Source organism: Geotrypetes seraphini, chromosome 3, assembly GCF_902459505.1.
Source record: "Geotrypetes seraphini chromosome 3, aGeoSer1.1, whole genome shotgun sequence".
Lineage (NCBI taxonomy): Eukaryota > Metazoa > Chordata > Amphibia > Gymnophiona > Dermophiidae > Geotrypetes > Geotrypetes seraphini.
This window is the reverse complement of record NC_047086.1, coordinates 243,502,382-243,526,964: the sequence shown is the minus strand read 5'-3', so window position 1 is coordinate 243,526,964 and position 24,583 is coordinate 243,502,382. Positions and strand designations below refer to the sequence as shown.

At 43.0% G+C, this 24,583-nt stretch overlaps 1 protein-coding gene across 4 annotated transcripts in view; it reads left to right on the top strand.

Moving 5' to 3' along the window:
• The window catches only part of SASH1 (SAM and SH3 domain containing 1), a 512,910-nt gene that overhangs the window by 399,403 nt on the left and 88,924 nt on the right, over positions 1-24,583 (top strand). For 3 of the 4 annotated variants that reach the window (XM_033936577.1, XM_033936580.1, XM_033936579.1), the window contains 2 exons: positions 4,313-4,659; positions 14,988-15,062. In XM_033936577.1, the coding sequence (XP_033792468.1) occupies positions 4,313-4,659; positions 14,988-15,062 (422 nt within the window). The remainder of the gene's footprint in view (positions 1-4,312; positions 4,660-14,987; positions 15,063-24,583) is intronic. The other variant, XM_033936578.1, reaches the window with a different exon arrangement.

Genomic DNA, 24,583 nt, shown 5'->3' with positions numbered 1-24,583 from the left:
ACATGTTAAATTTAACAAAATCCATGGAAGATCCTGCCCTCTCTATATCCTTGGATGCAGAGAAGGCCTTTGATCGTGTGGAATGGACCTTCATGTATCAAGCAATGGATTGGTTTGGTATTGGATCCGGATTCATACAAATGATTCAAACCTTGTATAGTTCCCCTTCTGCCAGATTAAATATTAATAATACTTTTTTGGAACGCTTCTGTCTAGAGAGGGGAGTTAGACAAGGGTGTCCATTATCTCCTTTGCTTTTTGACATTGTACTGGAACCCTTGTTATTGGCTATTCAGCAGGCAAAGGAGATTCAGGGTATTCCTTATGCAGGTCGGGAATATAAAGTCTCTGCATATGCAGATGATATTTTGCTTTATTTGAAGAATCCTGAAACTACCATTCCACATTTACTAGATTTGATTGATAGATTTGGGAAATTTTCAGGGTATAAAATAAATTGGAGTAAATCAGAGGTTCTTCCGCTAAATGTACATTGTCCAAAAGGATTATTTGATTCATTCCTCTTTCTTTGGAAGGAAGAGGGTATAAAATATTTAGGTATTTGGATTCATAAAATGCTGGAAGAGACGATGAAAGTAAATGAAAGATCTTTATTGCTGAAGGTTACAGAAATGTGTGAGCAATGGAACTCTTTATATCTGTCTTGGTGGGGGAGAATTCAAATGGTTAAGATGATGATTTTGCCTGTGGTTTGCTACCAAATGGGTATGTTGCCAGTGTTTTTTCAGGGGTCTTTTTACAAAAAAATAAATAGTATACTTACCAAATTTATTTGGCTGGGTAAAGCAGCTTGAATTGCTTTAGTATCTTTACAAAAACCAATTGCGGCAGGTGGGGTAAATTTCCCAAATTTTTATAGGTACCATTAAGCCTATATAATGCGTCAGGGTATGTATTGGATCCTCCCTGAGCTTATGGAAAATCTTCCAGATTGGCTGTACTTAGAGTAGCAAATTATGTCCCCATTACGATTGTTTCATATGTTGAGTATCAAGTTACCCAGATATGTTAAGGACAATAGTATTTTATCTGATACTTGGAAAACCTTAAAATGTATTAATAAATTAACAGATATTCCAATAGAGAAATCTACTTATCAATCCTTATGGCTATACTTCAAGATTGAAATAGGCGGGTCTGAGATCTTATGGAAGCATTGGATGCAGGCAGGCATTCGTACATTAGATGATGTTATTTCTAATGGGAAATTGCTTGATTTTTCACAACTGCCAACAATCATTCAGTATTTTAAAGTCTCAAAATTATAAGTGGTTGCAGTTGAAGCAGGCCAATCAGAGTAGGTTCCCTGATTGACGAAACGTAAAAACTCATTATAGCTTGCAGGTCCTATGTTTCCAGACTGATTTTTTAGGACATCAGGCCGCCCAGTGGTATAAATTAATTTCTGAATTCTTAAATAAAAACCAAAAAATAGTCTTAGAGACATTTAGAGCATTGAGATAAAGCAGTATATTTCTGCGTCTCGATGCAAATTTGGACTTTTAGAATGAGATGTACAGCGTCAGCATCTATGAGACAAACCTGTTTTTTCTTATTACTTAGATCGTTTTGGACCCCTGCTAGGTTACACAAGTTAGACAGTTCTAAATCTAATAGATGCTGGCACTGTCACTTGGGACACTGGACCATCTGTTGTTCTATTGTCCTTTGATACTCAACTTTTGGAAGTCAATATGGAGACAGATTAATCTCATACTGGAATCAACAATTCCATTGACATATGAGGTAGTTATATGTGGAACATTAATGCATATTGAGCACCCCATGGATTGTTATAAAAGCTGACTTTTCCTAATTATGACAGGGATAGCCATGCAAATGGTAACTCGCAATTGGAAAAATTGCGATCGCCTTAATTTCCCTTTTTGGTGGGTGAGTTTTTTGTTTATGCTATAGATATGAGAAGATGAATGCTGATATGTTGGGGCATAGTAATTTATTTAAATTGGTTTGGGGCCCGTTGACATCTTTTATTAGTTCATTATAGCTGTCTTTTGTTTTTAATTTTTGTTTATTTCTGTACACATCCAGGACAGGGTGGGGGGTGGGGGACATCTCTTTGGTTTATTCTTTGATTAAATGTGTTGACAGGGATATTTTTCTTCTGCATTGTTATTGATTGAATATAAGTGCATATTTTGATTATTAATGTTTGTATAAATTCTAGCACTTTGTATTAGTTTTGAAAATTAATAAAGATTAAAAAAAAGACATGCTAACTGCTTAGCCCAGTGGTTCCCAGACCTGTACTAGGAGAACCCCCAACGGTCAGAGAGAGATTTACATGCATCTCTGTCACCGCATGCAAATCTCTCTCATGAATATTCATTATGACTGCGGGAGGTGCATGAAAATCTCTCTCCTGAATATTTATTGTGGATATCCTGAAAACCTGACTGACTTAGGGCTCACCTAGGACAGTTTCGGCAACCACCAGCATAGCCTGTTATGAGGTGAGAAATAGGCAGGTACTAGGCATGGACTTAGCACACAGTCATTTCTACACACTTTCACTAGTGCAAATAGCATGGATGCACATATTGGTAAGTGTCTCCATGCTGGTAATACACAAACCATGTGGTCAGGAGATTTTCTGTGCAGTAACTGTAATGGATAGATGCTGGGTATGCCCCCCCTCCCCAATAATTAGTGTTGTGCAGTAAGGCCCCGATCTATAAACAGTACCTAACTTGTAACGCAGTTGAGTGCAATTGTCGGTCATCCTCTAGGCCAGGGATGTCCAACCTTTTGGCTTCCCTGGGCCGCATTGGCTGTAAAAAATGTTTCTGGGGCTGCCCAAACGTGCAAACGCTGCAGCAAGACAGAGGAGGGAGCTGGCAAGACAGTAAACACCCGGGGGCAGTACAAAATACTTCACGGGGCCGCATGCGGCCCTCGGGCCGCAGGTTGGACACCCCTGCTCTAGGCGCTGTTATTGAATCATACCTAGTGGTGTCTTAACAGTCTTAGGCGCCAGAAGGTATCGAAACCTTAAGTGCACTCCCATTTATGCCAGGGTTTTCCTGCCTAAATGAGTATGGCCTAAGTCAAACCATGCCCAAAATCTAGACTCCTACAAGGTGGTAGGCACCTACCAGCTAATTACTTTTCTAAAATTGTTTTTTAATTACTTTTTAATTGCGCTTTTCAATTAACAGTGCCAATTAATAATAACTTTATTTTTGTATACCGCAATTCCACGAGCAGTTCAGAGCGAAGAGACTGTACAAAGGCAGCGAAGTTACAGAGAAAAATTTCTAGTTACATTGGTAAGCCGGGAGTAGCTAGGTCTGTCCAGAAGTGTTTCAGGAGAGTTACAAGGCAGGAAGGAGTCAGAGGAATTTGTCGAGATAGGTTTTAATAGATTTCCTGAAGGATTGGTAGAAGGGTGAGTTGGAAATGAGGGTGGTTAGACATTTATTCCATTTGCCTGCTTGAAATGACAGTGTTCTATCAAGGAATCTCTTGTAGATACAGCCTTTCGGGGAAGGGAAGGCGAACAGATAGGCATTACGTATGCAAGTGGTGCCTGGGAATTCAAAGTGATGCGAGAGGTAGATAGGGGATAAACCGGTTATGGTTTTGAAGCAGAGGCAGGCAAACTTGAAGATAACCCCTTGCCTCCATCGGCAGCCAGTGTGGTTTTCTGTAGAGTAATTCAGTTAGGCATCTAGATTGGCCAGGTGCGCCGATCCAGGCACCAAACTTCAGGCGCCATATGTAGAATCTGGGCCTAAGTGCAAAACTGTATCATACCTTAATCAAAGGACCCCCTAGAATTTATTTATTTGTTTATTTAAATTGTTTTCCATCCCTTTTTCCCCCCAAAGAGCTCAGAATGGGTTATAGGTTAAACATACATACTATACAGTTAACAGGTTACAATTTGCGCTGGATTTAACCTAATTTGACACATATTAGGGATCTAATACCAATATACATAATATGCAGTTTACAGGATAAATTTGACAGTTACAGTGCATGATTTCTCAATATAGGTTTTTATCCTAAAGTGACACATAATTGATATTGAAATCCTCTGTTTAGTTACCGTAAAAAAGAAAATTGACCAGCAGAGCAGAATTAAGCGTACGTATCAGATAGGATGATTCTTCCTTTGTCATTGTATGAGATTGTTGCTGCTGTTGCTGCCTGTTTTAGAGATATAATGAAAAGGTAACTTAAGGTTACAGTTCAATAGGAGGACGTATTGGTGTGCAAAGAAATGTATTATAAGACAGCTGACGTATGTTTTTTTTTCCCCATGCAGGGGTAGATGAGCACGTTGCTGAAAGCTCACCAATAGTGGACGACAAATCTGCGCTTTACTCTGGAGTTCACAAGAAGACTTTCTCTTTGGATGATTCTTCTGAGAAACAGCCAGAAGAGGATTTAGACTCGCTCACCACTTCGCCTTCTTCCACCAGCCTGGACACCTGGAATGCCAACAGGAAGTTGATTAAGACTTTCAGCAAATCTGAGAACCGGGGCCTTATCAAGCCTCCCAAGAAGATGGGCTTATTTTTCTCCAGCCCAGAAGAGGAGAAGACGCAGAAAGTTTCTCGCTCTTTGACCGATGGGGAGATGAAGAAAGGCCTCAGCTCACTAAGCCATGGGGTAAGTATGGAGCGTATTTGTTTTTATGGCAGCAACAGGCAGAAGCATCACCATCTCCTGGTCTCCTTGGAAGAGATCCAGAGTGTCCGTAAGCAGATGAGATTGAAAAAAATAGATTCTAACTACTCCTGTTCCAGAGCTTTTCTTTGGCAGCGCCCTCAAAGGAAAGGAGGGCATCCCACGACCAGTGACCAGCAACCGTTTCCACAGAAAGCCAAGGGAGGAGGTTGCGGCTTCCCCAACAGAAGGCTGCGAGGTCGCACATCCATCAGTGACTTCAACATCACCTATGTTGTGGAGCGCAGCCTTTACAGTCACCTTAACCTGTCGCAGCTGGTGCGCCCGGTCACTGACAGGACCCTAACCAAGGCTGAGAGACAGGACCTGAGGCAGTGCCTGCTGGAGGAGGATGAGCAGGCCGAGAGGAAGTGGGCTGCCACAGTGGACCGCTGCACTAAAAGGGTCCTTTTAAGAATTCACCAAAAGTCTGTGAGTCACAGAGCCTTCCAGAAAGCGGCCTTTCATTTCCCATGAGGTTGCAATCAAGGGTTATTACTTCATTCCAGCCTCACATTAAAGACTTTAACGTTCTTATGCCTTGATGTTCCTCTCAAACCTGCTTGCGAAAAGATGTTAAATATTCAGTTATGTATAAAAGTGGGTAGGAGAAATAAGTGTTTGTTCCCCTTTGTAAAGAAAACTGGTATTATTTAATTTTTCTTGATAGCTATTGCTTTCAACACTGATTAATTCAGAACACATTTTAAAACATTTTTTTCGCTGCAGGTTTTCAACCCCTAAAACTATGTTTTAACTAAGTTCCTGTGGTGATTAGGGATCATATTGAAATATTCAAATACCAGAATACAGACACATGTGACTCCATAAGTTATGTAATGTTAGGAGACATCTGTTTCTATAAAGTATGGTTTTCAAAATTTCAGTCTGAAGAATGCCACAGTTATTTTTTTCAAGAGTACTTAACATGCTTTTTAAAGGTGTAGGAGTATAGGCTCACCATAACTCAATTATAATCATCAACTAGGTTTATATGGAGCCTTTTCGCCAAACCAGATCACTGTGCAGTCCCAAATCCAAGATTTCAGATAAATGCACACGGCTGCCAATGCGGAGAGTGTATGCATGTAGTTAAATGCCTCACATTCACTGCAGCGATAGTCTGACTGCTGCTTCTGATTCAAAATTGCCAAAAAACATGAAAGAAAATTGCTATTCTAATTATTATTATTCAAAAACAGCAAAATAAACTGAGATCCATCGAGATAAAGGGGACACTTATTTGCATTTTTCTTTAGTGGTGGAATCTTCTAGTTTTCTACCATTATCGCCCCTGAAAAATCTCCTAGTCCTTTTGCCTCCGTTTGCAAGCTAAGCTAGACCACTAAACCCCAGGAAGTGAGAGACCTTCATTTAGGCCGAGTCAGAGGCAGGGCAGATTCTGAGCTTAAAGATTCCAGGCAGCTCTCCTGCCTCATGATTCATTGCTATAGCCATGTGACCTCTCCATATTACTTAAAACATGTAAATTAGTCATTTGAGTTAATTCAAACATGACTAAGACTCTGGAATCTTGTTTCATTCATGTTCCAAAGACAGAGTCTGGTAGAGAAACATTTTTTTTTTCTTAACTTTATTTAGTTTTTAATACCAACAAAAAGTGCAATACAATTTATATACAAATAATAATAATCAACCATTTTTTCTTCTTAATGAAGGGCTCACCTGTCCTTTACAGCCTGCTCTTTTTCTGCTCTCCAGAATTGTCTAGCAATCACCATCAGTCAGGAAGACACACATTTTCTTCTAAAGATAACCTTCTTTCCCTCTTCTGTGATTGATACGCAAAGTGATGAACAAGAAGTGCCCTTTCAGCTTGTGTGTTCTTATCAGAACAGCAACTACAGAAGGATAAGAGGATTTCACTTTCTATAAGCTCTGAGTGAGCCGCACTGTTAGACCCTCTCAGGAAACACACAAACAAGTATCTGTTACATGATACAATTAACAACAAGGGGAGGGCCGCAGTGCCCTCTTTTCCAGGCTTCCAGTTTCCATTTGCTGGTTCATTTTTGTTACATTACACAACATTCCCCCGTTTCAGACTGTAGAAAGCTGCCGTTCTCCTGACCTTGGAAAGAGTACCGGTATGTGTCTGGAACGTAGTGGTATCACTTGCCTGTTGCAACCTCTGGGAAATCGCAATGCCTGTACATTCAGTGGAAGTGGTCATTCTGCCTCACCTCACCTTACCATTTAGTTCACTTTTTTGAGAAGTATTTTCTTTTTTTTTTTTTTAATTGTGGTGACCAAAGCATGCATGATGATAATTTCTCCAGTGTTGTTTATTTTGACTGCATGACCGTTCCATTGAATAGCCCATTCTCTGTGTCAACAGGTACAGGACAGGAAAATAAGAAAGAGGATGTAGGATCATATATGTAGGTACAGGAGAATTGCCAATCAGAAGTTAAATAAGAGGTCCTAAATTCTAGATTTGAACAATATTTCCCATAAATGATAGGAATGCTTTGGAAAAGTAGTCTTACAAGTTTGCTGTACTCAAAATTAAGAGGCATTGAAAAGGATGTGAAATCCTACAGATTATTTTTGGTTTTCATAACAGAAGCAAAAGATTGTGAAGAGCTCTCTGCTAAAGAGATTCAGCCCGATATTCAGACCATGGGATGCGGCCCAGTTACCTCCTACGGTTTGGCACCAATACCGTATATTCAGTGATGGGGTCATATCCTGCCGCCAGCATTGAATTTCCAGATTAAGTTTTGGCACCACAGACTTAACTGGCCAAGCCGATAAATCTCTATGGGCTTCGGGGCTGTGGCCGAGCGACATCCGCTGGCGCGGCTTTGTGGAAGAGGGGCTAGTGGTCAAAGATAAACCTGTTTTTTAGGCAGGTCTGTCTGGCCACTCACCTTAGCCGTCAAGCTGCTGAATAATGGTGGTGACAGGCATTGTCATCACCGGCTAAGCAGGATAATCTGCGGGAAATAGCTGGCTATTTGCTGCTGAATATTGGTGGTTATCTGGCTTAGCAGTACTTAGCTGGCTGGAAAGCCGTTCCCGGCTGGCTATGAACCGCTGAATATCAGGCGGATTGTTTTGTTTAGAAAGTTTTTTTTCCTAAGGAAGTTGGGAGCAATGTCTATACAAGGTAGAATATAAAATGTAATAAAATAAACCTAAATTTGTTTTTTAGCAGACAGAAGCACAATCTGCAAAGCTTTCTGTGTTTCCACGTAATAAAATTTCATACACAAGTTTGTGTGCAAAATTGTAATTAATATTTAGGGGGGTCCTTTTAATAAACTGCAGCTTAAAAGAGCTTAAACAAAGGGGGGGGAAAACTGCAGATATGATATACAAATTGTAAAACTAATCTTTATTAAGAAACATTAAATGTAGCTTTCAAAAATATATTTAAAAAAATGGTTTTCAGGTGTGAGTCCACAGGACCCAACACGGTCCGTGTTTCGGAAAACACTCCTTCTTCAGGGGTCCGGAATATGATGCGACTACCCAGAGAACCTAACAAACCAAATGAAGCCTGTAAGGCACACGATTCCTCTAAAACAGCGGCTTACCATGGGGCATGCTGAGGCATCTGACTGTAATTTTCACAGAGGGAGCTTGTCTGCGGGCATAGAATAGGCATTTTTGCATTAATCAGTAAGGCCCATATTCTGTAAACAGCACCTAAAGTTATGTGCCAGTGGGCGCCCTACCGGCGCCTGACTTAAGTGGAAACGTTATGGTTACGGAGGTGCTTTATGATGCCTAACATCACTATAGGTGTGGCTATCACCAGAAGTGGCGTTAGACATCGTAAAGTGTCTCCATTATCGTGATCGGGAAGAAGACAAACTATACCACATTTAGGAAAAACCTGAAGACTCACCTCTTTGGCAACTAACTGTTTCAGCTTCTGTATATCACCCCCCTCCTCCTAGGCTCCTCCCCTTGCTTGTCCGAGCCTCCTTCCATACTCCTTTTTCCTCTTCCTCTTTGATCTGTCGCCTTGAGCTTGTATAGGTTTGTGCGACTTACAAATGGACGATTAGATTAGATTAGATTCACTTGAAAGGTAGGCACTGGAAATGTAGGCCTTTAAAACCCTGGCCTACATTTCTGGTGTCTACCTTTCACAAAACTGTGATTCTAGAAACGGTGTTGTTGTATGATTGGCACTTGATCAGCGACCATTTTTTTTAGGTGGATGATGGCGCCATTTATTAAATCCAGCCCTTAGTGTGTGTGACTAATTAGTGTAGGGTTAGTATGTAAGCCCTTATACCTACAAAACAGGTGTTGGTAAGTGCTCACGCACTTACCCCACTTTTACGAAGCCGCATTAGGCTTTTTTATCACCTGCCGTGGCGGTATTAAATCCAACACTCATAGGAATTCTGTGAACATCAGAGCTAATACCACCATGACCAGCGATAAAAAAGTCTAATGTGTCTTCATAAAAGAGGGGGATAATTTTTGTTAATGGTCGCACATTAATGGCAACACAAGCACATAGTCATTCATTTTGAAAATGGAAAATCGACCATTTCTGACTGTGCTAAATGTGGGCCTAGCATGTGGGAAAGACCTGCACAAGGATGCTGTAAGGCTGTTTTTTAGTGCAGCTTAGTAATAGGATCCCTTATGAGCAGCTTCAATGCACATTCATGCAAAGCAGCTCATTAGTCATTAATGTGTAATAAAACCAAGTGACAAATTAGGTTTGCGGGTCTAATTTCATTTTATAAAAAGAAACTAGATGAGCATTTTTTCTTTTTGAGAAATTTCTGTTTGCAAAATTTTATATGAAATTTTTTTACTGGGCTTATTTGCATTACCCCCACCCCCCGCCTCTTTTTACTAAGCCACAGTAGAGGTTTGTACTGTGGTCCGGAGTGCTAAATGCTCCAACACTCATAGAATTTCTATGAGGGTCAGAGCACTTAGCAACCTGGGTCATGGTAGAAACCTCTTCCGTATTTTAGTAAAAGAGCGCCATAAGAACATAAGAATAGCCTTATTGGGTCAGACCAATGGTCCATCAAGCCCAGTAGCCCGTTCTCACAGTGGCCAATCCAGGTCAGACTCACAGGTACCGAGGTCAGACTCACAGATACCGAGGTCAGACTCACCGATCTGTAATTTCCCGGATCTCCCTTTGAACCTTTCTTGAAGATCGGAGTAACATTTGCCACTTTCCGGCGTAACATTCGTCTTCCGGAATCCTTCCTGATTTGATCGACAGATTGGCTATTAGTTGAAGCAGTTCAGCTATATTCCATGCTACCAATACAGGGCAAGCAGTCTTTCTCAATAACAGACTATGGACTTTTCCTCCAGAAACTTGTCCAAACTTTTCTTAAAACCAGCTACGCTATCCGCTCTTACCACATCCTCTGGAAACACGTTCCAGACTTTAACTATTCTCTGAGTGAAAAAAAAATTCCTCTGCTATTTCATACTAGTTGCCCTCAATTTTTCACACATTTGTTATGTGTTTAGTTTGTTTTTATTGTTAGTGGGCACAGTAGCTGTTCTAATTTGAGGGACAGAATGGATTGTTATTATTATTATTTCTCCTCTGTTGAGAAAGTTTCACTGGCTCCCAGTCCGCTTTAGGATGTAATTTAAATGTGCATGCATAATCTTCAAGCTTCTCTATGGAATATTTGATCCTTTAGTTCCCTTATATTGTAATACCTTTAGATCTTGTCATTCAAGGAATACACAGATATTTAGTTATCTTTCCCCACCTATAAGGGAATTAAATCTGTTGGGAAGCTTAGTCAATCTCTTGTCTTCAAGATGATAGAGATTTGGAATGGACTTCCTGACTCTATTGGATTGATAGGCCAGCTACAACTATTTTGTAAAGCCCTGAAAACCCTGCTGTTCACACAATATTTAAACAGCTTAACTACTTCGTAAAATTGTGAGCCATGGAATCGAAGGTGAAATACTCACATGGATTAAAAACTGGCTGGAGAATAGGAAACAGAGCGTGGGAGTAAATGGATAAATACTCGGACTGGAAGAGCATCACCAGTGGGGTGCCGCAGGTCTCGGTGCTTGGACCCGGGCTCTTCAACATATTTATAAATGATCTGGACATTGGTACGACAAGTGAGCTGATTAAATTTGTGGACGATATGAAGTTGTTCAGAGTAGTGAAGACGCAGGGGGATTGCGAAGATCTTCAACATGACATAATCAGGCTCGAGGAATGAGCATCAACATGGCAGATGAGGTTCAACATGGATAAATGTAAAGTGATGCATGTCGGTAACAAAAATCTCATGCACGAATACAGGATGTCCGGGGCGGTACTTGGAGACACCTCCCAGGAAAGAGACTTGGGAGTTCTGATCGACAAGTCGATGAAGCCGTCTGCTCAATGTGCGGCAGCGGCGGCGAAAAGGGTGAAACGAATGCTAAGAATGATAAAGAAGGGGATCACGAACAGATCGGAGAAGGTTATCATGCCGCTGTACCGGGCCATGGTGTGCCCTCACCTGGAGTACTGCGTCCAGCACTGGTTGCCATACATGAAGAAGGACACGGTACTACTTGAAAGGGTCCAGAGAAGAGCGAATAAGATGGTTACGGGGCTGGAGTAGTTGCCGTACAGCGAAAGATTAGAGAAACTCGGCCTCTTCTCCCTCGAACAGAGGAGATTGAGAGGGGACATAATTGAAACATTCAAGGTACTGAAGGGAATAGACTTGGTAGAAAAGGACAGGTTGTTCACTCTCTCCAAGGTAGGGAGAACGAGAGGGCACTCTCTAAAATTGAAAGGGGATAGATTCCTTACGAACGTAAGGAAGTTCTTCTTCACCCAGAGAGTGGTAGAAAACTGGAACGCTCTTCCGGAGTCAGTCATAGGGGAAAACACCCTCCAGGGATTCAAGACCAAGTTCGACAAGTTCCTGCTGAACCGGAATGTACACCAGTAGGGCTGGTCTCAGGGTGCTGGTCTTTGACCAGAGGGCTGCTGCGTGAGCGGACTGCTGGGCACAATGAACCACTGGTCTGACCCAGCAGCGGCAATTCTTATGTTCTTACAGTATCAACGAAATGATAATACTACAACTCTTACTTATCTCATGCTCTTCTTCTTGTGTACTCTAGTCTTAATTACATGTGAACCGAGTCGAGCTCCATTGGGAGATGACCCGATATATAAATTGAAGACTAGATTAGATTGGATTAGATTAGATTACACATAACTAGTTAGGAATCTGCACCCTTCTGGTTGGTCGATAGCTACTGGAGAGTTGGAACTGCTAGAATGGACAATAACTATCATAGGGCCAAGTTGGAGTTCTGCAGTTCTCAGTGTTATACCACAGTCCCTTATTATATAGGGAAACCTAGACATTTATGAGTATTCTAAATCAGTGTTCTTCAACCTATGGACTGGTGGAAATAAAAAAATTATTTTGTGGACCGGTACCTGTCCACGGACCAGCAGATGAAGAACACTGGGCTAAGTCGTGCCCATCTCCACCCTATCTCCGCCCCAGACCCCACCCCCATAATAGTAACATCACCCCACCCCCATAATTGTAACATCATTTTTTCCATTCATTTTTCATATATACATACAATATAATTGTATTAACAACCCCCATAATTGTTAACCACAAAATTAAAATACACAAAGCACACTGTATGCTTTTCAACATTCATTCTTACCAGAAAACGGAAAGCCCCATGCAAATGCAGGACCAAAAACTAAAAGTACTAATATTTACAAAAAACCCTAAGATGCAAGACTCTGCAACCAGTACCCCAGAGGAAAAGAAACAAATGCATTTCTTCCTGAACAGACAGCAGATGTAAATCAATCACTAAATAAAAAAATAAAAGCATTTCCCCTATCGCTGTTGTTTCTCTCCCTCCATGCTGTGCCTTGCCTTCTGGCCTGCTCCCCGGTGTTATCTTCGGGCAGGTCCATGGTCCAATCAATGCGGCATCTTCAGGCCGGCTCCCTGAGTGCTGCACTGCACAAAGCTGTGAGCAGCGGCTCCTCGCAGACGTCCCACGCCTCATCTGGAAGCCTTCCCTCTGATGTTGCGACGTCAGAGAGAAGGCTTCTGGTTCAGACGCAGGACGTGTGTAGGAGCCTTTTCCCACAGCTTTGTGCACTGCAGCACTCAGGGAGCGTGCCCGAAGACGCCGTGTTGATCGCATCGTGGACCGCAGCTGAAGAACACTGTCTTCTGCCCGATGGACGTGCCAACCCTGTGGACCGGCAGAAAATTTCTGTGGACCGGCACCAGTCCACAGACCAGCGGTTGAAGAACACTGTTCTAAATTATTTTTATATACAAATATTGGATTTCTTTTCTCCAGCTACTGATGAATGGCAACTCAACATATACCATAGAGCTGCCAAGGGGGCCAATCAACTCAGCAAGAGATTCAGGGTCAGTCTCTAGCCTATCTCGTCCCCACCGATCACTCTGCCTCATCCATTGCTCCACTCAGCCCATTGCTTTGCCCCCACACATTTCTCTGCCCCTGCCACAGTCAGTTGGCCAGAAGCAAAAGGAGATACCTCCCTGAGCTGCAGCAATAGAAAAGACTTTCATAAAAGGTTATCTCCTGCTGCTGCGGGATTAATGGCAGCAGAAGATGATATTTTATGAAGGCCTTTCCTGCTGGAGAGGCAGCTCAGTGGAAGATCATCAGTGGGAGGACGGGAAAAGACCAGTGAACAAGTGAAACTTGACAGGTCTGATACCATCCAACATTTGGGATCCATCATCTTGGATTGGTAGTTCTACCTATTCATGCCTGTAGGCCCATATTCTATAAATGGTGCTTAATTTAAGCAGCAGAGCTGTTTAAAAAGCACCTTAAAATTATTTAAAACCAAAAGTGTAGGTCCCTACAACCCCGGCACATAGATCGTGTTTATGGCAATGCCTAAGGAAGCCTAAGGTTGAAATAGGCGTGGCTAATGCCGGTAACGACCTTAGGTGCTGCCATAGACATGATTCACGTCAAACGCAGGTGCCAGAAATGTAGACCTCAAAAACCTCAGTTAATGCCACTGGAAATAACCGGTTAGCACCAAGCTGAAAACCAGCTCTTTTGGGAGTGTATCAGGGTCAGGGCCCAACATTTGACTGGCCAGGTTAACCGCATGAATGTCAATCCTGTCTTTATACCGTAGCCCGTAGCTGGTTATGTGCTGAATATTGCACTTAACTGTGTGATTCACCCTGTTAGGGAACCATGAGGCAACAGAATACTCAGTATTTATCTGTCTCCAGCAGATGGAGGATGGTTTAACTGTTCAGCTTTGGATGAGTTCTAGAAGCAGATCCTGGGTTAGTTGGAGAACTGGTAACCAATTGAGAATAGGAAAGCTGTACAATCCCATCTTTGATTTTTTAAAAATGGTTCTATGCGTTAACCAGCATTGCAAATCCAGAAATTCAATGCTAGTATCCAGACATGACCCAGTTTAGCTACTTTTTATCTTTAAAATGAAAAGTAAGCTTTAGAAACAGGATTTGTCAGACCATGCAGCATGCTCAACTTTTTACCCTAGAGATGTGGCTATTGTCTTCATAAAAGCATTTTTCCCTATGTCTCATTTCGAAGACATTGCCCATCTGACTAATCTGACAATTTGGTAATCTGGAACAGTCTGAAGAGCTATATTAGTGACTGGACGGGACAGAGAGGCATTGAGTCAATCCCTACCCCGCCCTGTAGGGCTAATATGCAACAGTGAGTGTTTAAAAAAATTAAATAAGCCTGTCTCCTATCACTAAGGAGACTGCAGTGGGTACCTGAATCTATGGCAAAATTTCTCAGGATGAATATTATTCAACTGGCAGGGTGACCCTCGGAAACATTACACTCCTTGAAAGGTTTTCTCCAATGGATTTTGGTGTCATGTTTGACCAGTTAGAGGGGGAAAAGCTGTTGGGAAGCTCTAGGATTCAGCCTGCAGAGGGTAATGTACCATTTTCTCCAAACAAAGGGTCTTGAACACATTTTCAGGATCAGTGTGGGCTAGAGCCCCTGTGAAGAACAGCGTCTGTGTCGGGCCATCTGGCTCAGATTCCTCTCCCAGCATGAATCACTGTGGTGAGACGTGAACTTCCCATTTCTCATCATTTCATTTTCCTGTTCCCATCTCACATGTGTACATACATTCTTCTTTCCTGCACTGTAGCCCATATGAGGGGACATGATTACTTCTTTTAGATTTCTTTTAATATCTCCGTCCTTCTCTTCTTCCCCTCCTCCTTTTCTCCCTTCAGAGAACCTGCAGTTTTGGAGGATTTGACTTAACTAATCGTTCTCTGCACATTGGAAACAGCAGTTCCGACCTTATGGTGAGTAGAGGGGGTTGAAAGCCAGTGATTTTAAGTTAACGAAGTCTGTCTGGGCCAGGGGTGGGCAAACTTTTTGACTCGTGGGCAACAGTAGGTTCTTAAATTTGACAGAGGGGCCGGGCAACAGGAAGGGGGGGAGGGCAGCACTCCCGCGGCTGCCACTTGCTGAATCCTCGTGAATTTTCTTTTCGCGCATTCACCAGTTTCACCTTCCTCCCTCAAGCATCAGCATCTGTCATCAATGGGTTCTCTTGCATTCAAGCTCCATTTCCTTCACTATGCCTGTCTCCAACATATTGACTTTTTTCCCCTTTCCCATGGGTTCAACTCTCTTCCTCTTTCCCCATGGTCCAACATTTTGCTCCCTCTCTTTTCTATTGTTGTGTTCTTCCCTTCCCCCTTAATGCTGAGCAATGGGTTGGATCTCTCGCTCCCTTCCATCCTCAGACCTAACATTTCTCCCTCCCTCCCTTCTTTCCATCCCCAAAGTCCACCATCTCTCTCGTTCTCTTCCCAACTAGCCTCCCCCTAGCTTCCCCCCTCCCCCAGGTTCACAATCTCTCCCTTTCTCTTCCCAACAGTCCTCTCTTCAAGTATCTTTCCCCTTCCTTCACTCCACCCCACATCCAACTTCTCTGTTTCTCTTCTGTCCTTTCATATCACTGCTCACCATCTCTCCCTCTCTCCTCCTCCCTTCCTTCCTCCCTCCTTCTCCTCCTCTGTTTCCAGTCCCATAAGCTCTTCCCCTTTAACTACTGCCACACTCAGTCTGGCACTTCTTTTAACTCCCTCTCCAGTCCCCCTTTCTACTTAATTACAGCTAGTAATGGGGATTTCCTTACCCGTATGTCTTCCTCTTTCTATCCACGTCGGTCTGATATTGCTCTTACCTTCCATCACTGAAAAATCCAGTTTTGCTGCAGGGAACTTTCAGCCGTGGCAGCCAATCTGAAGCGCTGCTTACAGCTCCATCCCTTCTTTCCTTCTGCCGCAGTCCATCCCCAATGACGCAATTTCTGGTTCCGCCTGGGAGGACCAAGGCAAAGGAAAGCAGGGAAGGGAGCCATAGGCAGCTGTTCAGATTGGCTGCCACGACTGAAAGTTTCCTGCAGCCAAAATGGATTGTCAGCGACGGAAGGTAAGTACAGCATCAGACTGGTGCAGATAGAAGGGGGAAGACATGGCGGTTCACAGCTGCCCTGCTTGCTCCCCCCTAACTTAGGCCCTGCCCGCACGATGGCTAAAAGTTTACAGTAGGTGCTTTGTTCAGCGGTCCCTTACGCTGCAGACATGGGCAAACTATGGCTGCCTCTGATGCTGCGGGCCGGATTAAAAAACTAAACGAGCCAGATCTGGGCCGCCGGCCGTAGTTTGCCCATGTCTGGTCTAGGCCATAATGGTGCAGTCTATGCTAGGTTTTTTTTGATTAGGGAAGTGTCCTCTCTTGTCCAGGATCCAGGGTTGTATTTCTGGAACCTATGTAAACCGCTTTAAATGCTCATGGCCCATGTGTCATTGACTACATAAATCCTAAGGGCTACCTGCTGGTATGTGTTAAATAGGCTTCTTTAGGAGTGAATTTATCAAAATGAGTTACCGTTAAGATGGGCTATTTTACTGTTAACCTGGATTATTAGTAACTAGGTCTCATTGCATAAAATGGGGCCCGTGCTAAAATTGCATGAGTTAGTAGTAAGGTAACACATCATAACGGTGACTTCCCCTCTTAATGCAAAGAGTTTCAGATTCTGGTAACCAGAGCTGAGTTTGTGATGTCATAATGGCTCATTTCACCATTGCCTAAGAGCCAATCTCATCAGTGATGTCACGTTGTTTTGATTGCCATATACTTGGCTCACTTTTAGTACATATAGCAGTGATTTCAATTTCTATAGACATTTATTTTTTCTGTAATAAAGTGGGGAAGTCACCAACATGGGGGCTCCTGTTAAAATGGGTTATTTTACTGTTAACCATGTTTCCCTGAAAATAAGACAGGGTCTTATATTAATTTGTGCTCCAAAAAACACACTAGGGCTTATTTTCGGGGGAACACAGGTAGTGGTAGCAGGGAAACCTTACCAATCCTCCCTCCGTGAGCATGATATACCTCTGAAGCCTTGTGCTCAATTACTGATGTCCAGCTGCTTGCTGAGTTCCTCGTGCAGGCCTAAGCCACCCTAGGACGTGGCCACGCTGCCGTTGAACCCACGCAGGGCCACATGCTCAGCCACAACAGCAGAATTCTCACCAGAGCCCGCTGTCCGCAGAGGGATCTCCGCCGCCCACTGCCAGTGCTCTCGTTTTCTGTTCCCCGCCAGCAAATGACCAGTGAGTCGGGGGCTTCCGTGGCTCTTTTTGACGCTACCCGAGTAGCCCTCGCTGCTACTGCCGCCACTGCTTTCTGATGTTGAGCTGGAGCCGGCGGCAATCACTATCAGTCTCTGGCTCTTCACGTACGATACTTGGCCTTGTCTGCAGCCAGGCTCTCCACAGACTGCACTCATCCTCACCCGAGCCATGCCTTCCAGCTGTCTGTGCTGGTAGTCGGGCCCCTGCCACTGTTTTTGGAGGTGGGGTGGAAGAGAGGATGGGAAAGATGATTGGCAGCACTAGTGTTATGGATCTAAACTATGGCTTATTTTTGGGGTAGGGCTTATATTAGGATCTATCCTGAAAATCATGCTAGGGCTTATTTTCAGGGAAACACGGTACTAGTCTCCAGCTCTCATTGCATAAAATGGAACCTGTTGCTAAAATAGCATGAGTTAGTGGTAAAATAAAAAGTCTTAATGGTAGCCCATGTTGATAACTCTCCCCTTCCCCCCCAAAAAATAATCAATCTGCCCACGGAAAGGCAAATCCCACTGCTAGTTTTGAGCTATAGGGTTTGCTGCAGCTAATTGGGCTTTGATTATTGCCAAGGGAAAAGTGCTTACAGTAATTTGGGCCTGTGTTTTATGCACATTTATTTTTCCCCCCACAATCTATCCCTACCCTGAGAATGCCTCTTAAATGCTCAGGCAAAACTATGCCTGTTGTACCCATTTAATGAGCAAGTAATCATCAGACACCTGATATTTAAACATCTTAGTTAGCATCGCTTTAAAACACTGACAATGTTGTTAAAAGTTTTATATTTAGATATTCAGTGCTAGGCGGTACATGGATACCGATGCAGAATATCTGAGTGTAGGGCAACTGCAAGGCGTTATCCAGGTACCGCTGATATTTAGTTGTTTGCTGTCCTACGTTATCTGAGAAACTTGATATTCAGCTATTTGCTGTCCTAGCTTATCCGAATACAGTATTCAGCTCTTTGCTCTCGTAACTTATTCAGATAGTTACCCGGGTACAGCTGTTTAGAAACATGGTGGCAGATAAAGGTCAAATGGCCCATCTAGTCTGCCCATCTACAGTATCCACTGTCTCCTCCTCTCCCTGAGATCCCACATGCCTGCCCACACTTTCTTGAATTCAGACATAGGGTGCCATTTTCAAAAAGGACGTCTAAATCCAATTTGGATGTTTCTTGCTAGACATCCAAATTCGGAGGCTCAGAAATGTTCAATTTTAAAAGGCTAACCGCTAGATGTCCCCCTCCCCCCATTTTTTTTTTTTTGTTTTTAATAAATCTTTATTGATTTTTTAAACATATAAAAGTGCAACAATTATACATTCAGAAATATCAAGTAACATTCAGAAATATCAAGTAACTTACATTCTTGCAAATAACTAAAACAAATTACCCTACCCCTACCTTTCCCTCCCTCCCTATCTAGATGTGTGTGGAAACCGAATTAAATCCAGGAGCTAATGAATCAATCATTCTGTTACTCAACAAATGACTCCAATGGACTCCAAATCACTTTCATATCTATAGTATTTTTATTAAAAATCAACAACTTAGATATCTTGGCTGACAGGATGTCCAACCCTTAGGATGCCTACTTTCTATCCCATTTTCGACCACAGAAACATCCAAGCTGAAAACGTCCAAATCCAGACCATTTGGACAAGGGAATGGCCATCATTGTGATGGACTGGTTACAAAGACATGTCAACAGAGCAGTGGAACACCTTAGAGAGCACTGCTGTGAACTTCACACAAAGGGTGCCAGAAGTACATCTCACCATGACCCCCCTTATAATTTATGGTGAGCCCCCAACACTCCCCCAAAACCTACTATACCTACTTGTCTACCATCCCAATAGCCCTTATGGCTGCAAATGGTATCTGTATGCCAATACAGTAGGGTTTTGGTGGCCTCATACTTTCCACTATAAATGTAGTGTTTAGAGTGGCTTTTGGGCCTGGGTCCTCCTCTCTATGGTTCACTAATCCACCCACCAGGTTACTTAAGACACCTGTGTGCTGCTCTATTAGGTTTTCCCATACCAAGTGCTGCTGTTCTAGAGACAGATATTATGGGAGGTGGGAAGGGATCAGTGACCAGTGTGGTTGGACCATGACTTCATGTATCCAGTGGTCATCAGGTCAGTTTGGGTTCCTATGTAGCACTTAGACGCTTCTAAAACAGGTCTAGCTCAAAAAATCTGTTCCATCCAAGATGTCCTGAGAAAGGTTCAATAATCACTGCAAGACGTCCAAGTTAAGCACACCGAAAGCACACCCCACAACATGCCCATAACATTTTTCCTAACATGCCCCCTCGAACTCTAGACACACAGCAGGCAAAACGCATCACTAGACATCCAGAAAAACAGCTTCGAAAATTGGCACTTAGACATCCAGGGAATTAGGACATCCAAGTGCCGATTTATGATTGATTTGGTCTTTGTCTCCACCACTTCTACCAGGAGTCTGACTATTTCACACATCTACCACCCTTTTGTAAAAAAAAAAAAAAAAAAAAGTATTTCCCTGGATTACCCCTGAGCCTCTTAACTTCTTCTCATGCCCTCTCACTCTGGAGTTTCCTTTCAGTTAAAAGAAACTCACCTCATATGTATTTTTGTCACATAGATATTTAAACATCTCAATCATATTTCCCTTTCCCGCCTTTCCTCCAAAGTAAACATATTGAGATCTTGAAGTCTGTCCCCTTATGCCTTATGAAGTAGACCACGCACCATTTTAGTAGCCCAACCAACTCCAATGTGCCAACTTCATCCTTATTATTTCTTTTTGAAAATTTGGTCTCCAGAACTGTACACAATATTCTAAATGAGGTCTCACTAGTCTTACACAGAGGCATCAATATCTCTTTTTTCCTACTGGCCATACATCTCCCTAAGTACCCAAGCATCCTTCTAGCTTTCACCGTCACTTTTTCAACTTGTTTGGCCACCTTAAGATCATCACATAATATCACACCCAAGTCCCGCTCCTCTTTCACCTCCTAAACTATACCATTCCCTTGGGATTTGCAGCCCAAATGTATGACCTTGCATTTCTTAGCATTAAATCTTAGCTGCCAAATTTCAGACCGTTCCTCAAACTTCACTAGGTTCTTCTTCATGTCATCCATACCATCAGGGATATCTACTGTATTGCAGATTTTGGCATACCATATATACTCGAATATAAGTCGATCCAAATATAAGTCGATACCCCCTATTTTTCCCCCCAAAAGGAGGAAAAATGGTTGACTCGAGTATAAGCAGGGGGCTTAATATTTAAGTGCCATGCCTTGCCAGAATCTGCACTCAGTGTCCTCTCCGTCATGCCTTCCCCTGCAAGGTTCTGTACTCAGCCCCCCTACCTGCCAAGTTCTGCACTCAGTCCCATTCCTTACCAGGCTGTGAATCAAGCTCCCTTCCCTGCCAGGCTCTGAATACTCTCCCCCCTCCCTGCCAGGCTGTGAACATTGTCCCACCTTCCTTCCCTATACCCTCTTCCCCCTAAAAAGAGCCAACCTCATCAGTGATGTCACAATGGCTTGATTGTCCCGTATTCCCCTCTGCCCTCTAACCCAGCCAGCAGATTAACCCTTCCCCTTAACTAGTGGTAGGCCGGGACAGGTGGGATTCCTCCTGTCTCCTGCCCTTGCCGACACTAATAATTACCACCCTCCCTCGTGTACCTGTTCCCTTGTGGTCCAGCGTGTATCCCGCGCTGAAATCCTTTGTAAAGGTAGCAGCCAGCAGTGCACCCATGCCGGCATGCAGGAGCAAGCTTTTTTGTGCTACTGGCTGGCCCTGCACCACTCCTTGATAGGCTGCTGCGAGAACCACAAATCCTGCGAGAACTCGGGACAGCCTATCAAGGAGCGGTGCAGGGCTGGCCGGCAGCACAAAAAGCTCACTCCTGCATGCCGGCCCGGATGCACCGCTGGCTGCTACCTTTACAAATGATTTACCAGGGAACAGGTATGCAAGGGAGGGTGGTAATTACTAGTGTTGGCCGGGGCAGGAGACGGGAGGAATCCCTCCTGTCCTAGCCTAAGGCAGGCCTGCAGGAAGTCCATTAGGGTTTCGGGTGGTCACTGGGGAATGACCCGAATATAAACTGGGACCCCCATTTTTGTGCCAATTTTTTGGCCCAAAAATCCCGGTTTACATTTGAGTATATACGGTAATCTGCAAAGAGGCAAATCTTACCAGACATCCCTTCAGCTAATAGATACCTAGGTATTGTATTGTTGATAGTTAACTAGGTACCACTGGTATTCATCTATTTGCTGTCCTAGACTGCATGAAATGTGCCTTGCAGTTAAGGGTGTTAGCTTGTGTTAGCCTTTAATGAATGACTCTTTATATGGAGAATTATTTTTGGGAGCAGGTTTTGGAGCTTCTTGTGTATTTTTGAATAGCATAAAAATTTGCTTGGGCTTTTCCCCTAATTTTCTGACTTTTCTTGGTTGATATTCAAAGTAGAATAAATCATTGGCCTTAAAATACGGGGCTTACTAAGAAATAAATTTTTGGCAAGACAAGTCGATGTCAAGCCAAAAGTTAATCAGAGGAATATTGAGAGGCATTTTAAGGGGTATGGTTATGTTTTAAATGGAGAGCCAAAAAGAAAGTGCATCTGGTTAGTTTTAATACAAGTCTGGCTATCTTTTTCAGTTTAACACTCAGCAGTGACAACTTAGCCAGATATATCTTTAGATAGATGGTCAAAGTTTGCCTTGTGAGTTATCTGATTAACTGGATTCAACCCTGCAGAATATTTATTTATCTATTATTTACATTTATGGATTGGTTTCCCTCCCCCCACTAAAAGAAGCCTGCACCACTTTACAACAAAGTTAAACAACAAAACCATTGATCTTTTAAGTGTCTTGTAGAAATGTTATCGCAATGTATAGAATACATGACCACATTACAGCTCATGGTGGCTTTCAGGGTCCCAGCCTTTGGTGGCAGCTTATTTCCATCTAGAAATGACACCTATAGACTAGAAGACAAGCAGAGACATTCAGGTTGGGGGGGCACCCTTGCTCCTGGGTGGAGGGAATAAGTAAGGGGACCTCACTACCTTTCCACCAAGGAAGCTGGTATTGTGAGGGAGAGGATTCATCCCACTCCCTGGCAGGGGTTGGTCATTCTCTATTAATTCAACAAAACAAAATTAGAACCGTTAAACTGACAGGCAAAGCTGAGAACCAAAGGTGATACAGAAATCACAAACAGGGACAAGCCCTTAAATGTGCTTTCATGGAATCTATCATTGCTCCTTCTTTAGTCAGTTGATAGGTTTTTTTTTAATATATAGATAATTTATCCTTTTAGAAAACTCAACTACTCAAATGTCCATTTCCAAAATCATGAGACTTAAAAAAAAAATTTTCTTAGCTTAAGCTGGTAAAAAAATGTGTCCAAAGTTATCTCACTGCAGCGGGTTCTGACGCGTTTCGCCAGAACGGCTTCCTCAGAGAACCCACTCTCGCTCAATCAGGAGAAAAACTTCTTCCTAACAGATAAAAGATGAAAGAGCCGTTCACAATGTTAAACAACACTGTATAACACAAGCTTGAGGTGCTGCTAGTGGATACCTTACGTGTCTCTCTTCGAGTGACGTCACCCACAGCTGATGCCCCGGAATATCTATCAATGTAGCTGTCACTCATTTGTGGAAGAACGCCCACCACTCAACCTCGCGGTTCAGCCCATTCGAGGCTAGCGTCTGCCAGTGATATATCCATGACTGCTCCTTCTTCCATAGGACAGCTGTCATGTTCCCACCTCTCTTCAACCGTGGGGCCTCTAAAACCACAAATTTGAGATCATCTAAGAGTGTGACTGTGCCTGCCAGTGCTGTATAAGAGGGGCTCCAATGTCACCCCTTCGGATTTTGCTGAGATGTTCAATAACCCGCACCCAGGTAGATCTGGTTGTATGATCCATGTAAAACAGTTGACAAGGGCAAGTAATCATATAAACAGCTCCCTAAGTACTATAATAATAATAATAAAAGCTTATATACCGCAATACCGTGAAGTTCTATGCGGTTTACAAAGATTAAGCAAAGGTACAAATTGATTGACTTTAAGAGGGGAGGAAGAAAGAGGGTTAATAGGACAGGAAATCCATTTTTGAGGAGAGAGTGATCAAAAGGACAAGTTAATCGCTATAGAGGGGAGAGAGAAGAGAGGCTCAGTTGTCTAGATACTTTAGGAACAATAATCTGTATGATACTTGAGAGTGTGGGTTTTCTGCAGTTGTGAATGGGTGATCTCCTGGGTTTCAATGGCATGGGGGCACACACTGCACCAGCCACATCGATTATGTCCCCTACGGATGGATTGTTGACTTTGATCAGAATGTAAAAATTGGGAAGAAGTGATACGCTCGTGCAAGTTTCGTCCCCTGGAACATGGGAAACTGAACAAACCCTTCATGGAATTGTAAAATGTGCCAGTGGGTTTTGATGATTCTCTTAATCGCCAAAGGCCTTATAGGAATACGGGAGGGTACACGCCAGTCTAGGCTCCACAGTGGCACTTGTGCTTTGTAAGAGATGATCTTGCAGGGCATATAGAGCCCTATTATATGTTTTTTTGATGACTCTTCCGGGAAAACCCTTCTCCACAAACCGTTGTCACATATCCTTAGCTCTGTGCTTCTATTCCTCCATGTAAGTACATTTAAGGGCTTGTCCCTGTTTGTGATTTCTGTACCACTTTTGGTTCTGAGCTCTGCCCGTCAGTTTAATGGTTGTTAATTGCAAGTGTTCTAATTTTGTTTTGTTGAAGGGGCACTTCCTTTTTGGACTATTCTCCACCCAGTAGTGTGTTAGGGGATCCTTCTGTATTAATGACATAGAGACATTATTCTGGCCAGCAGGGAGAAAACTTTGCCCATCCCTCATGGCATCAGGCATAAGTGTGTAACCATTGAAAATATTGATAGGACATGTCATGTGTGATAAGCAGGAGCCCCCTTTCTCAATTCTAGCTGCTTGATGGTGGGGAGAGCTGATCCCAGGATTCCAAGTTGATTAGGGTTTACTTCCCCATACAAAGGACAAGTGCCTTCTAGGCAGCTTACATTCTAATAAAAGCAGTAAAAGATGTGTGACAATATATGACAAAACATGAGCGTGAGACTACAGG